This window comes from Oratosquilla oratoria, chromosome 9 (assembly GCF_046742065.1).
Source record: "Oratosquilla oratoria isolate Oo_2021 chromosome 9, ASM4674206v1, whole genome shotgun sequence".
NCBI lineage: Eukaryota > Metazoa > Arthropoda > Malacostraca > Stomatopoda > Squillidae > Oratosquilla > Oratosquilla oratoria.
Window position 1 is genome coordinate 55,681,908 of NC_134785.1, and position 14,175 is coordinate 55,696,082.

A 14,175-nucleotide genomic window follows, 5' to 3' on the forward strand; every position below is an offset into this window, starting at 1 on the left:
GGAATGTTACTGAAACAAGTACATAGTGTCGCCAGGCAGATCATTAACAATTTCCTTATACCCACCAAACTACACAATTATAACTATAATCCATACATCACTTCAAGCCACATTCACTAATACTAATTAGACAATACTATAACTGACACACAAATAGTATTGTGTAAATCCCAAACCTATGATCTAACTATAAGCTTAGATATGCAAAGATAGGCATATTCACGTAAATGTGTGGTGTATGTGTCACCAGGAAAGAACTCTCCCATAGAGGGAGCACCCAGGGACTCTCCTCATAGGAGGTTATATCCCCACACTGTAAATATCTCTTCACCTTAATAAGTCAAGCCTGAAAAGGCTTTACATTTCCAGCTACAGTTGTAGTCATTAACCAGTTACACGACCGGTGGCAGCAGTCCCAGTACCACCCACCACCCTAAAGTATAACCATTACACCAGCAGTGGTGGCAGCCTGCTACCCCTCTCTAAGCTTCTGAAGAGAGACCACTCGTCCACGACTACCCACGCCCACCTGTGTAGCCATCAAAATCCTACACAGCCTCTGAAAGAAGCCACTAGTCCACAACTAGAATTGTCAGCCCAGTGCAGTGATTCCCAGCAACACAATCTCAAGGCAAAACTCAATGCATCACTGCATCAAACTCCAGTCAAGTCACAAGAATACCCAGTGTAATGCACCGGAGTCCAGTATCAATCAAGCCTGGCACATTGACTTGAAGACTTCAGTCAAGTCTCCAGAATCCAACCCATACTAAAAAAAAAACCAAGCCAACTGCCCACAAGACTTCATTTAATCCTGCACACCTACTTTAAGATCACCAGGCCCCTTCCCATGAGCCTACGCAGCATTCGCTCAAGGCAGCCTACCAAAGCATGCAACCTCAGCAAATGCATCATGAAGCATTCTCACATGCCCACTCCTTAAGTAATGCTACTTAAAATCTTACTGGTTCCCCTACTTCCAGAATGAAACCTGGCACACTGACTTCAGGGTCAACAGTTCCAAGCAGCTTCATTTGGTACACCTCCCAGTGAGCAACACATCCCACACTCTACACACCATTCCACCCCCTGCAACTGTCCTCTCCGAGTGACGATTGCACCTCAATCCACTCGGGCCACAACCGACCTTGCCAACCAATGTGAGTACTGATTAACATACTTATTATTATTATTATTTTTTTTTAATATATATATATATATATATATATATATATGTATATATGTATATATATATATATTAATATATATATATATATACATACATATATATATACATACGGAGCCTGACAAGAACCAACCCATCAAGTCCCTCCACTGCTGTGACCTGTGGCAAGGACCAGGAACTTCATGTTGATCAGCAGGAGAGACCGGCTATGACCCTCTACCCAACTCCACACCTCCACCACCATGACCCATTGGAAGGACCAGGAACTTTGCATTGGTTGATCATGGCCAACAGGAGAGGCCAGCCACAAGCCTCTACCTAATTCCGCACCTCCACCCCCCTCCACCGCCGTGACCCATAGCAAGGACCAAGTACTTTGTATCGGTTGAACATGGCCACCAGGAAATCAGCCACGATCTCTAACCAACTCCTGTCACCCTTCCTCCTCCCTCCACTTAAGACACATCAAGTCATCACTATTCAACACTGAAAACTGTAATGCCAACAAAATTTTGGACAAGCTAGCATCAAGTCCTTCATTCCACTGTCAGTCTTTAGTTACCCAACAGTGCATCTGGATTCCACAGCAACACTAGCCTTCGTTACATAAAGTACCCTAATTCCCAGTTTTTACACAAATTCACACTCCTAACCTATCCTGTGACTAGATACTGTAGGTATAATTACATATATATACCTGTAAGTAGGTACATTCTTAGGTATACAAAAATATATCAATAGAAATATACCAAAACAGACTGCAAATCACTACAGAGAGACCTGAACAAGGTTTGGAAATGGAGTCAGAAGTGGGAAGTGAATTTCAACATTAAGAAATGTAGCATAATGGAGTTTGGTAAAAGTGAAAAAATAATATCAGGACAATATAAAATTGGAACTAAAGAGGTAAAAAAGTAGGATCTGAAAAAGAAGCATCCGACCTAGATATGGATCAAAAGGTCTCCTGTCGGCATGCTCCGCCTTTGTAATCCTTTGTAATCCTTTGTAATTATCTGAAGCAACTTGTCTTCTGATAAACAAACAAAATTGTTTGAGAATCTTATTAATTGCAAGATCAGTAAAAGTGGCGTTTACCTATTTGGACAAAGAAATTATTTAAAAAATATTAGTCTCATTAATAAGGCCTAGATTGGGGTATGCTGCAACATTATGGCCACCCAGTACCAAAAAGAATATAAAGAAAATTGAAAGAATCCAGAGAGCAACCATGAAAATGGCCCCAGCACTTTCAAACTTGTCATGTGAAGCCTCTTAGTAAGGCAGTTGGCAAGTTGCTCCAAGATTCTGACCCAAGAAAAAGAGTTAATCTCACCACACGACAACATATCCTTCAGTAGTACAGTGTCGATGCCAAGACAACAATCCTCTACATTTTGAGAAGAATTCAAGGTCTCCACCAAACTCTTGTTTTCAACCAAGTAGTGAGTGCACAGCTAAGGTCTGGCATGGGACAATGTTCCTGATAATCCGTCCAAGATAGGAAGCAGCCTCAGCACACTCAACAAGCACCAGGGTCTAGCAGACAGTGTGGATTTCACCACTCAGCACAATTTCCTCAATTGCCAATAAATTGGGCATCTTCCTTCCCTATCCTTGAGAAAAATCACAAATCCTCCCTGGGAGCTACCATCAGATAGGTTCCCAAAGGAAGTGTCTGAGAAGCACTCAATTATACAGTCCTCTACAGATTACAACTTTCTAAACAACAAGCAAAAATGGTCATCCACAACTCGGTTGATAATCTTATTGAGTCTCACAGCAGCAGCCGCTGTGGCATTTTTACAATGTCTGCTCAATTCATACACATCATTGACAATGTTAGGTCTCATTTGTGTAGTTATCCAGCTCAGTTGACCAATCAGAGCACTAAATTCTTTCTTCTCATTGTCCGACAGCTCACTGGACTTAGCTGCTGACCTGCAACATCCCAAACTCAGTGGTGTGAGCAGACTGGCATAGCTATACTGGCCAACCATTATACCTTCACCTGTAGTGCCCACTTCCAAACCTATGTACTTGAGGGTAGATAATGCTGTGCTCCCAATACAGAACTCTTCTTGAAGAACATCAGTAACCTTCTCCTGGAACACCCCAGTGCCCATCTAGAGAAAATCATCCACATAGATATACCATGAAGTTCATCGCCATAATACCAAGAAAACAAGGGTAGTTTGAGTGGACACATCTCAGCTGACAGAGATAGTAGCTGACAGTTGACAAGCAAGTGCCATGCTCTCAGTGCATAACATATACCACACTCTCTTTTTCAGTCTGCAAAACTGACCACTATAATATTCTGGGGAGGACGCAAGTAAACCTCTTGCTCTATGTAGTTGCTCTGAAGGTAAGCAGACTTCACATCCAGGCTGTGACACTCCCAACCAAATGCAGAAACTATTGCCAGAGCCAATCAGGTAGATTCTTTAGAACAAGCTGGGGAGTCCTTTCTAAAGCCGGATGTGTCCTCCTCAAAACCCCTTGCTACAAGGTGTGTCTTGATTATAGGGCTTCAGTCTTTCACCATTTCTGTGATAACCCACTGCACAGATAGTTTCTATCCTCCACCTCCTCATAAACATCGTGTTTTTGCCAATTTTGTACTTCCAGCTCCTTTGTTTTTATCACTTCTTCATTGAAGTAAAACACGAACATCTCCACTTCATCAGGGACCACTTCCAATTCTGTAACTTCCGAAAAATCCACACACTCTACACTCCTATCAGAATCTTTTTGGAAGTTGAACCAATTTTTATATTTACCTTTAGCTTTACCTCCTCCGCTTACTATTCTTCGAGACATGTGCTCACCATTTTTTTCATTCAGTCCTCAGATCCTTTGTCCCACTAGCAGTTTAAATGGTCTTGTTTCTCTTCAAGAGTTCTCTGGCAATTCAGAGTTGCCTGTAATACCATATTGTCTTTGTTGTACCTCCTTTTGAGCCAAGTGCAGAGCATTCAAGTTTTGTCGCACAATATCTGAGCCAGAAACTGACTCTAGAGCAGGCAAGGAGCTACTGCAGGATTGAAACCAAATACTAATTGGTTTGGGCTAAAGCTGGAATTATTCGCCAATGCATTATGGGCTGACACCGCCCAAGCCAAGGCTATATCGATATAACACTTAATATCCTCAAACACTTTTAGCACTGTGTCACCAATTATAGCATTCAATCGTTCACATGTGCCATGGCTCCATGGACTTTCTGCAACAGTGGTTATGATTTCAACACCAAACAGATTGCCAAGTTCTCTCATGTCATTATTGTGAAATTCAAGTCCAATGTTAGAGAAGTTTCCTTGGAGCACCAAACATTGAAATCCAATTTCTGAAGACACTGCCAACCACTGTCATAGCAGACTTGTTGGTGATGGCTGATGCCACACAATACGTTGTAGCAAGATCTACTGTGATAAGAAACAGATGTTGTTGTACCTGTTTCAGATCCATTGCAATTACTTCATTAAATTTCTCTGCCATCTGCACACTGACAACTGGTCTAGGTTTTGGGCATTTGTTCTTTATACACACTTCACAATTTTCAATAACATTTCTTATCTGTTTCTCCATGTCTCTCTCTAACATTTCAGCATTTCACAGCATCCTAATTAATCTCTCCGTACCCAGATAGCCAAGTTGATGATGAAGTTTTAAAGCAGTTTTACTGCTATCCATTGAAGCCAGTAACACATTCTGGATCCCTGGTTCTAGTCATAAGAACAGTGGTAACATGTAGTGACCTGACTATGCTACCTTCATCTTTACCCATTTATTCATAATCTTCACTGAATCCTTACCAAAACCAAGAACCATTTTTCCTTTTTTCATTGACAGCTTACTAATCAAAGGTGGAAGATTGCACTCAACATCAGTTGACAGCTCCGATCTCACACCTTCAATCCAACATGGAAGTACTACACGCTTAATGGATCTGTAGGTTACACCATTGCCAAACGTAAATGTACCGCAAGATTTTTCTTCTTTCACCATGGCCAATTCTTCATTGCACAGGTTGTTCAAATAATTATCCAATCACTGTTGGCCGCTAACTGTAGTTGAAGAACTGGTATCCAATATACCACAATTTCAAGACTCCTTGACCAAATGCATTATCTTTGTCTGTTTGACATTTTCATCACTGGCATATCCAACAAATACTGGAATTTGTATCATGTGTTCCTCGTTATAACCACCAGTATCTCGTTTATTGATATTCCTAAATGACATCTCATTATTTTTATATGAATGCGGACAATATCGAGCCCAATGGTAACACGAATCACATAATTTACCATTTATAAACCTGTAAAACAGTTTTGGTTCATCTTTGCATTTTTCTACTACACCTCTTTCAAAATTGCTTTCTTCCTCCATGCAAATTCTGGTCGAGTCCTCCCTAGCTTGTCTGTAAGCTTTTGTTTTGTTGCTTCTTTTTCTTTCTCCATTTTCCCCAAGCCGCATCCCTGGCCTTTTTGGTAATCTCACACATTTTGTTAAACCAGTTCTGATTTTACATCTTCCCTTCTCTAGTCTTTGACACATATTTGTTCATTCCTAGGTTGTAAATGTCAAGAAAATTTTCCCTTTTCCTCCTTATTCCCGTAGTATTCATGAATTCCTCCCAATTTGTTTCTTCAAAGAATTTCCTCAACCCTAAGTAGTCTGCTTTCCTAAAATTGAGTCTCCCTTGCCTATGTGAGTCATTCCTTGACTCTGTTTCTTCATCCTCCTATTGGGCAAAGGTAATTCAAGGAGCTGATGATGTCTGGCTCTTTGGTTAGTAACAAATCTAATCTTGTGGGAGTGTCATCTCCTCTTAACCAAGTCACTTCCTTTACCCATTGGGTCATTGTGTTCTTCATAGCTATAATCAACAGTATATTTCCCCAGGAATCTGCTTTGCCACTTGCATCCCATTCCTCCCAGTTGACATCACCACAATTAAAATCTCCAATAAGGACTGTGTTACTACTTTGTTCAATATTTTTCTTTAGGAAAAGAGTTGTATCCTTTAACATTTCTTGATATTCAGTTTCATCCCAAGCTCTTGTCTTGGGGGGAACATATGCCACCATGAAGTCTCTTTTATTGTGTCCTTTAGTACTGATCTTTAGGTGAATTGCTTCAGCCCTGCCTTCACTCAGATTTGCTTCTTCTACTTTTATATTACTTCTCACCACAAACATTACTCCTCCACCCTTTTTATCTTCTCTGTCTCTTCTCCAGGTGTATCTGTTGTTCCCCAACTGTATATCAACATTTTTTGGGAGTTTAGTCTCTACTAGACACAATATATCAGGCTCATTTATCCTTAAGTAGTCATTTATCTCCAACCTAGCTGATAGTAAACCATCAACATTAGCATATGCTATTCTAAGTTTCCTTGTAGTGTTTACTGTACAATACTACCTTCTTTTCTTATACACCATTTCCTCACCTTGTGATTGACAACTATCCAAAAAAAAATATGCTCTTTTTCTTCGGTCCTATAATTTTTGTGTTTGACTTCCACAAAGAGCTTTTGTGTCTTTGCTCATTCCTCTTCATTAGCATCTTTCCTAATCCAAATATTTTTTAACCTTTCTTCTCATGCTAACTTCCAAGACTTGCTGATTACTTCTTTTGCCATGGCTTGCAACTTGAACTTTATTTTAGCTAGATGTGCAGAGTTTCTCTTATACATGCCTAACCTGTACATGCTATCAGTCTGGTCTGTTACACCCAAGTCCTTCTTCCCTAGAGTTGTTGATGTAATTTCCCCAATCATTTGCATTTCTTTTGTCATGATGTAACTTTCATGAGGTGTTGTATTCTTCATAGCATCCAAAGAGTAAGATGTATCTAGACTTGTCTATATCTCTGGTGGGAGATTCTCTTTTTTATATAACCTTGTCTATTCCTTCTTCCAGGGTATCTCTTTCCTGTTGCTCCTTGATATCTGTAAAGGTTACTTTATTTCTCCTATCCTAATTTGTTGTTGGCCTACCCTCTTTTTCCTCCATGGTGTTTAGATTTTTTCTCTCATCAAATTTTCTTTCTTCTCTCTCTCTCTCTCTCTCTCTCTCTTTTCTTAGCCAGGTTTGTATCCTTTTCCTGCTCAAGTTTATTCACTAGATTGTGTTGTCTAGCTTCATATGAGGAAATTGTCTCTAAATCTTTCCAACTCTGTAAGAATTTCACTTACCTCCATGGCAGAGTATTCAACTTACGACTTCTTTTTCAAATATAAAACTTTTCGGTACTATATTGATTAGTTTTCTAATGGACTTACTTTTTTGGATGTGAAGCCTTCAGAATCATTCATTATTAGTGTGAATATAGCAATGAAAGACAACTGTTTATGATGTAAACAAAACAAGAAATTTAGATTTGATCTTCTTGTGTTTTCTATCATAAGCGACCTTGGAGACAAAGGCCACTATTTTTCTTCCCTTCCTCTCTTCAAAAGTTGAAATCAGTGATGTTTTGGGTTTACTGTGACCCTGAATAGCCTTGTTTTCCTCCTATCTATTCAATTTCCAAATTGTTTTAATCTAGATTTGCTTGATAGACAAAGCTAGTACGGTGATTTGTGTCACCGTTGTTGCGTTGTGACAAAGATCACTATTTTTCCTCCCTGACTCTATCCTAAAGTTGGAACCAGCAATATTTTGCCCCTATTGTGATCCTGCAATAGCATTGCTTCCCCCTGTTTACTCAGTTAGTAAATATTTCACTCTAGCTTTGAATATTAAAGGCGGTGGTTCTTTGTGTAATGGTCCTCTGCAAAAAATTGACAAAGATTTCTTATTTCTATACTGTCATATCTTATTGTGTCTTTGATACAAGTTGTTTCTTTCCATCTACTACTGTATTTTAGATAATGCCCAGCTATATTTGTGTATGCTTATATTATTCCTATTACATGCTCTCAAAAAGTTAGATGTCAAATTTCTTTTATATTTTTCTTTCAGGTTGAGGGTAAATTAAAGAGTAATCTCAAACAACACTCAGTGATTCACAATGAAGAGAAGCCTTTCAAGTGTGACCTGCGTGATGCAGCTCTCACAACAGAGGATACTCTCAAATATCATGTGATGACCCACACTGGAGAAAAGCCTTTTCATTGCGACCTCTGCGATGCAGCTTTCTCACATAAGAATAAACTCGAACAGCACATGGTGACCCACACTGGAGAGAAGTCTTTCCAATGTGACCTGTGTGAGGCAACTTTCTCACGAAAAAGTTCTCTCAAACAACATATAATGACCCACACAGGAGAGAAGCCTTTCAAGTGTGACCTGTGTGATGAAGCTTTCTCAAGAAAGGGTAATCTTGTACGACACTTCATGACCCACACTGAAGAGAAGCCCTTTAAATGTAACCTGTGCGATGAAGCTTTCTCAGGAAAGAGTGGTCTCAATCATCACATGATGACACACACTTTAAAGAAGCCTGTCAGTTGCGACCTGTGTGATGCAACTTTCTCACACAAGAGTAATATGAAACTGCACAGAGTGACCCACACTGGAGAGAAGCCTTTCCAATGTGACCTGTGTGATGCAACTTTCTCACAAAAGAGTTCTCTCAAACAACACATGAGTACCCACACAGGAGAGAAGCCTTTTAAGTGTGACCACTGCGATGAAGCTTTTTCGAAAAATAGTCATCTCACACGACACATGATGACCCACACTGGAGAGAAGCCGTTCAAGTGTGACCTATGCGATGGAGCTTATGTAGAAATGAGTGGTCTCAAATATCACATTATGACCCATACTGGACAGAAGCCTTTCAAATGTGACCTGTGCAATGCAGCTTTTACAGCAAAGAGTGGTCTCAAAAATCACATGATGACCCACACTGGAGAGAAGCCCTTCCAGTGTGACCTGTGTAATAAAGCTTTCTCACATAAGAGTGATCTCAAACGACATATGAGGACCCACACTGGAGAGAAGCCGTTCCAATGTGACCTGTGTGATGCAACTTTCTCACAAAAGAGTACTCTCAAACAACACATGAGGACCCACACAGGAGATAAGCCCTTTAAGTGCGATGAGTGTGATGCAACTTTCTCACAAAAAAGGGCTCTCAAACATCATGTGATGACCCACACTGGAGAGATGCATTTCAAATGTGACCTGTACGATGCAGCTTTCTCAAGAAAAACTTCTCTCGAATGACACGTGATGACCCACACTGGAGAGAAGGCCTTCAAGTGTGACCTGTATGATGCAGGTTTCCCAGGAAAGAATACTCTCAAATATCATGTGATGACCCGCACTGGAGAGAAGCCTTTCAAGTATGATGTGTGTGATGCAACTTTCTCAAGAAAGAGTGCTATCAAATATAACTTGTGACCTTTGCAATGCAGCTTTCTCAGGAAAGAGTGGTCTTAGATATCACTTGATGACCCACACTGGAGAGAAGCTTTTTAAGTGTGACCTGTGCAATGCAGTTCTCTCAAGAAAAAGTGCTCAGAAATATCATACAACGTAACCTGTGCTATGAAGCTTTCTCAACAAAGGGGAATCTCAAAAAACACATGATAACCCAGACTGGAGAGAAACCTTTTGAGTGTGACCTGTATGGTCCAGCTTTCTCAAGAAAGAATTAGCTCAAACAACTCATGGTGATCCTATGTAGAGTCATTTCAAGGGTGACCTGTGTGATATAGCTTTCTCAGAAAGCCTTTTTAACCTTTTCATGAGGGAATCATCACACGTGCATACTGTCATTTGTAAAAGTTGGTTGACTCTTGGTTGTGCAGTTATTTGAGTGATCTTTAATGGACCTATTATGTAAATGCATTTTTTGCTTGTTCACAATTAAAGTCTTAAGTGTTCTGTTAGGTGCACAAATTTTCTTGTGATTACAAAAAACTGTCAAGAATATTAGAGAATGGCAAGACTGGTGGATAGATATCTGCACGTCATGAAGGATATAGTTCTATTTATCTTAGTATTGTGCAAAGTTGTCAGGAATATACACCATTTTTACTTGTAATTTGTGTTACTGCAAATATAACTACAATAATATATTCAGCAATGTTTATTGAATCCTTGGAGATACAACACCCACAGTTTAATGAAGTATTTTCAAGAGTGATATCGGATGGCACTTGTTCATTGTTGTTGAAGAGTAAATCCAAGATATTAGTTGAATGGGTTGGTTTTGTTATTATATGAGCCAACAAGAATTTGTTCTTAGTGTCTAGTAGTAGTTTTGATTGTATTTGTTGTTCTCGAGTACCTCCTGAGAGAAAATATATGGTCAGATCATTTCTGAAAGATATCACAACACCTCCATGACTTAGTTCCTTTGATCTGTATGAAATGTAGTTGTCAATTTATTTTTCTGCATGTAACACATCCTTCTTTGACACTTTGTTAGGGCAACATACATTTATTTACTATTATTTTTTTAAATGCCTTATATATTGCCTTGTATGATTGCTTCTAGTAATGAGAACTCTAAATGGTTACCATTGTTGTTCCTGTTAGGGGCTTGGATGGTTTGTAACTGAACTGGAGCTACTCTGAGCTGGTTCTTGAGTTGTGGATGTATATATACATTATATATTACTAATGACCCACTTTCGGAGAAGAATAGGCGAAAGTAAAAAGATCCGTATATTTCAATCACTAACTGTGATCCTCTTCAGCAGATGTGATTGCAGAGTGGAGAAAAGCATGTATTTATACAAAAGTAGTGAGGTAAGCAGGTAGGGACAGGGGCTCAGGTCACGTGTCCGGCACTACGTGGACATTGGTGGATTTTGTCCACAGTTAGTGTAGAAGGTAGCAGTCTATTAACAGCTAAGGAAGTTATACAGTCTGGTGACCATTGGCCAAAGGAAATATTATAATTAGGAAAATTATTAATTAAAGAGGATTCTATTATTTTTCTTTAAAACTGCACTTGGATTTGTAAATTATTTCAGCATCATCCCAATTTATTCAATGGTTTTTATTTGCGACATGCTGAAATACGGCAGAATTTTCCTGCCCATATTTAACAGAGTTCTTGTGCTCTTTGATCCTAGTGGTGAGGTCTCTACCCGTTTGTCCCCAATATACATCATTGCAATCTAAACAAGGTAACTTATAAATTCCAGGAGTTGTATTACTCTTTGATCTGTGATGTACATTGACAACTTTATTGAACAAATTATTGGGATAATTGAAGATAAAATTGATTTTGTCTTTTGGTAACAATTGAGACATATCATTGATTGATTTATTATTTGGTAATTTTATGCAGCAATTATCCCTCTTGCTGCATATGATTTCAGTGAAGGATTGGATCAATAATTTGAAGGTACACAAATCCCAAACTCCCCTATTTTTATGGTCTTCCAAAGGTTCATAAATCAGACATTTTAATAAGCCCTATCATTTCTAACTGAGGCACCTGCTTCAGTAAACTTTCCAAATTACTCTCAGGTCTTCGGTCACCTTTTGTTGGCCAATTTTCCAACACCCATTAAAAACTCCATTGATTTTATTTCCAAAGTAAAAAATGTCAAAATACAGGATGCCAAGTTAGTCTTGGTAGAACCTCTCTCTTTGCTAACATCAATGTTGAGGATGTTCTTATGTTTTTAGAATCCAGACTGCAACCATTTCAGGACAATATCCCACTTCCGGTCAACAAAATTATTTATTTGGTTCACCTTTTCTTTCCAGAACCAATTCTTTAGATAGAAATTTGGTTGCAGTATGGGTTCTAATTTATCTCCTATTTTGGCCAACTTGTACATGGAGTACTTTGAGTATATTTTGTTACCCACTATCAAACCACCTGAGATGATTTGGTATAAATTTGTCAATAATATTTTCTCATTGTGGGATGACAGATGGGGTGCATTTGAAGTATTCCTGGACATGTTGAACCAATTGTACGCTAGTATTGAATTCAAAACAGAATGGGAAGTAGGTCACCAGATTCCATTCATAAACATTCTAAAAATCCCTTTTTGTAACTTCAACAATCCTTCTGTTAATGTAATCCCCAAGAGCCACCTCACACTTGCCTATCATTACCCCAAACTGTACAAAAACAAATTGTCAATGTCCACCAAAGATTAAGGGGAGCTGAGGCTATGGGAGTTTATAGCTTACCCTGTCAGCAGTGGCGCTAAGGGGGGGCGGTAAGGGCGGTCCGCCCCGGGCGGCACTTTTTGGTTCTTGTATGATTGATATAAAATTACGTTAATCAGTCTCTCATAGATGTCAGTTTTTTTCTGTTATTAAGCATAATAAAGTGTGACAGTTTGCAAGCGTGTTAACATCGATCCGATTGGACGGGTATACATGGGTGAAAATGAACATGCTCTGCACAGACACACACACACACATATATATATATATCCTTTAAGAAGTTAATGTGCATTTGTAATATTGAATTATTGAATTCCTTGTGAGAAGGGGCGGCAAACATGAGGGCAGCCCCGGGCGGCAAAAGCACTAGCTACGCCACTGCCTGTCAGGATTGTGATCTAATGTACCTTGGTCAAGCTGGCCGGGACCTGAACACCAGATTATCTGAACACAAAAGATCCATTAGATGTGGCCAAGAAAGTTCAGCTGTGTTCCAACATGTCATGAACAAAAATCATTGTTTTGACTGGGATAAGGCTAAATTAGTGTTCAAGTCTAATTGCAGTTTCAGGAGGAAATTTTTTTAATCCACCTTAATTGAAGAATGTCCGAACCTTAACATCTCCAAAAGACAATGGTCTCCAGACATAAAATCACATCTAGATGTGAGTTGTTTGGTTAAGAATCTTCATCCTCCTCTCTCTCTCTCTCTCTCTCTCTCTCTATATATATATATATATATATATATATATATATGGGCTGCAGGGCATCATGTTGGGCCTGCATGCATTCCCAGCATGGAGAGAGGGAGAGAAGAAAAGGGAGACAAAATAGGTAAAGAGGGAGGAAGAGGCTGATGAGGAGATTGAGGAAGGTGGAAGGAGGAAGAAGTGGAAAGTAAAGAAGAGGAGGTGGAGGAGGAGAGAATGGGAAAACGAAAATAGGAAGAGGATCAATAAGAATTAAACGAGGAGGCGAAGGAGAGGAGGCATAAGAAGATGAATATAGAAAGGAATGGAGGAAAAGGTGTAGTTTGATGGAAACGAGGAAGAAGAAGGGGAAAGCTGGAGGAGGAAGAGGAGTAGTAGGGCAAGGAATGAAAGAAAATCGGACATGAGTCTTGCCTCTGTCGTGATTTTATCGGTCTTTCGGGAGCGCAAGGCTAGGTGAGGTTACGCCAGGTAGCGCTTAGTTGCAGCCGATGCCCCCTACCCCCCTATCTATGCCGAGGTGGTGCGGATTTACTTTGCTCGATTATTTGTCTGTGTATGTGCTCGCTTACTTACTTATTGACCTCGACTTTCTTCTACCCCCGGAATCGTTACGGACGGAAAGATGCTCTTGCTTTGCCAGGGTCGTTATCTGTCGTGCTCTCTGACTTCCAGGGCAAGAGGATCTCACCTGTGGTCGGCTCCCCTGAGGGGAGAATGCAGGTGCTCTGCGAAGTGCGGCTCAAGGACAGGCTGAGCTACTAAGGCCCCCAGGGGTTCATTTCTCGGCTGAATAGAATCGTCTGTCGTTAGGTAAAATAAAGTACCTAGTGGGGCGTACATGGATGGGAATGTTGAAGTATTTCATAGTTTACGGGGGAGGTGAACCTTGCCTGGAAGTCGAATGCTCCTTACGTGATCTTGGGTCAAGTCCTTTGGAAAGTATCAGAAGAAATGCTCACGTAGGTATGTACTTGATTTGTAGCCAGCTACACCTTGGGAGCAGCTAATGTCTCGCAAGCTGTGAAGGTTTGTTGTCAAAAAGGGTGTTGGACTGCCTTGAACAAGGCGTCGTCGTTGAATACACCTTGAAAGTAATTAAGCCCTCGTGAATCGCTCCTGTGGTCTTCAGCAAGTGCGTCGAATAAGCCACCGTAGTGTTGCATATGAAGCGACCGCC

At 40.0% G+C, this 14,175-nt stretch overlaps 1 protein-coding gene across 5 annotated transcripts in view; it reads left to right on the forward strand.

Annotated features, from left to right (window-relative positions):
- The window catches only part of LOC143028428 (uncharacterized), a 13,778-nt gene extending 3,543 nt beyond the window's left edge, over positions 1-10,235 (forward strand). For 2 of the 5 annotated variants that reach the window (XM_076190506.1, XM_076190508.1), the window contains exons 2-4: positions 984-1,160; positions 5,039-5,159; positions 8,158-10,235. In XM_076190506.1, the coding sequence (XP_076046621.1) occupies positions 8,281-9,366 (1,086 nt within the window). In that variant the 5' untranslated portion in view covers positions 984-1,160; positions 5,039-5,159; positions 8,158-8,280 and the 3' untranslated portion in view covers positions 9,367-10,235. The remainder of the gene's footprint in view (positions 1-983; positions 1,161-5,038; positions 5,160-8,157) is intronic. The other 3 variants (XM_076190507.1, XM_076190509.1, XM_076190510.1) reach the window with 3 other exon arrangements.
- Positions 10,236-14,175: the final 3,940 nt, after the last annotated feature.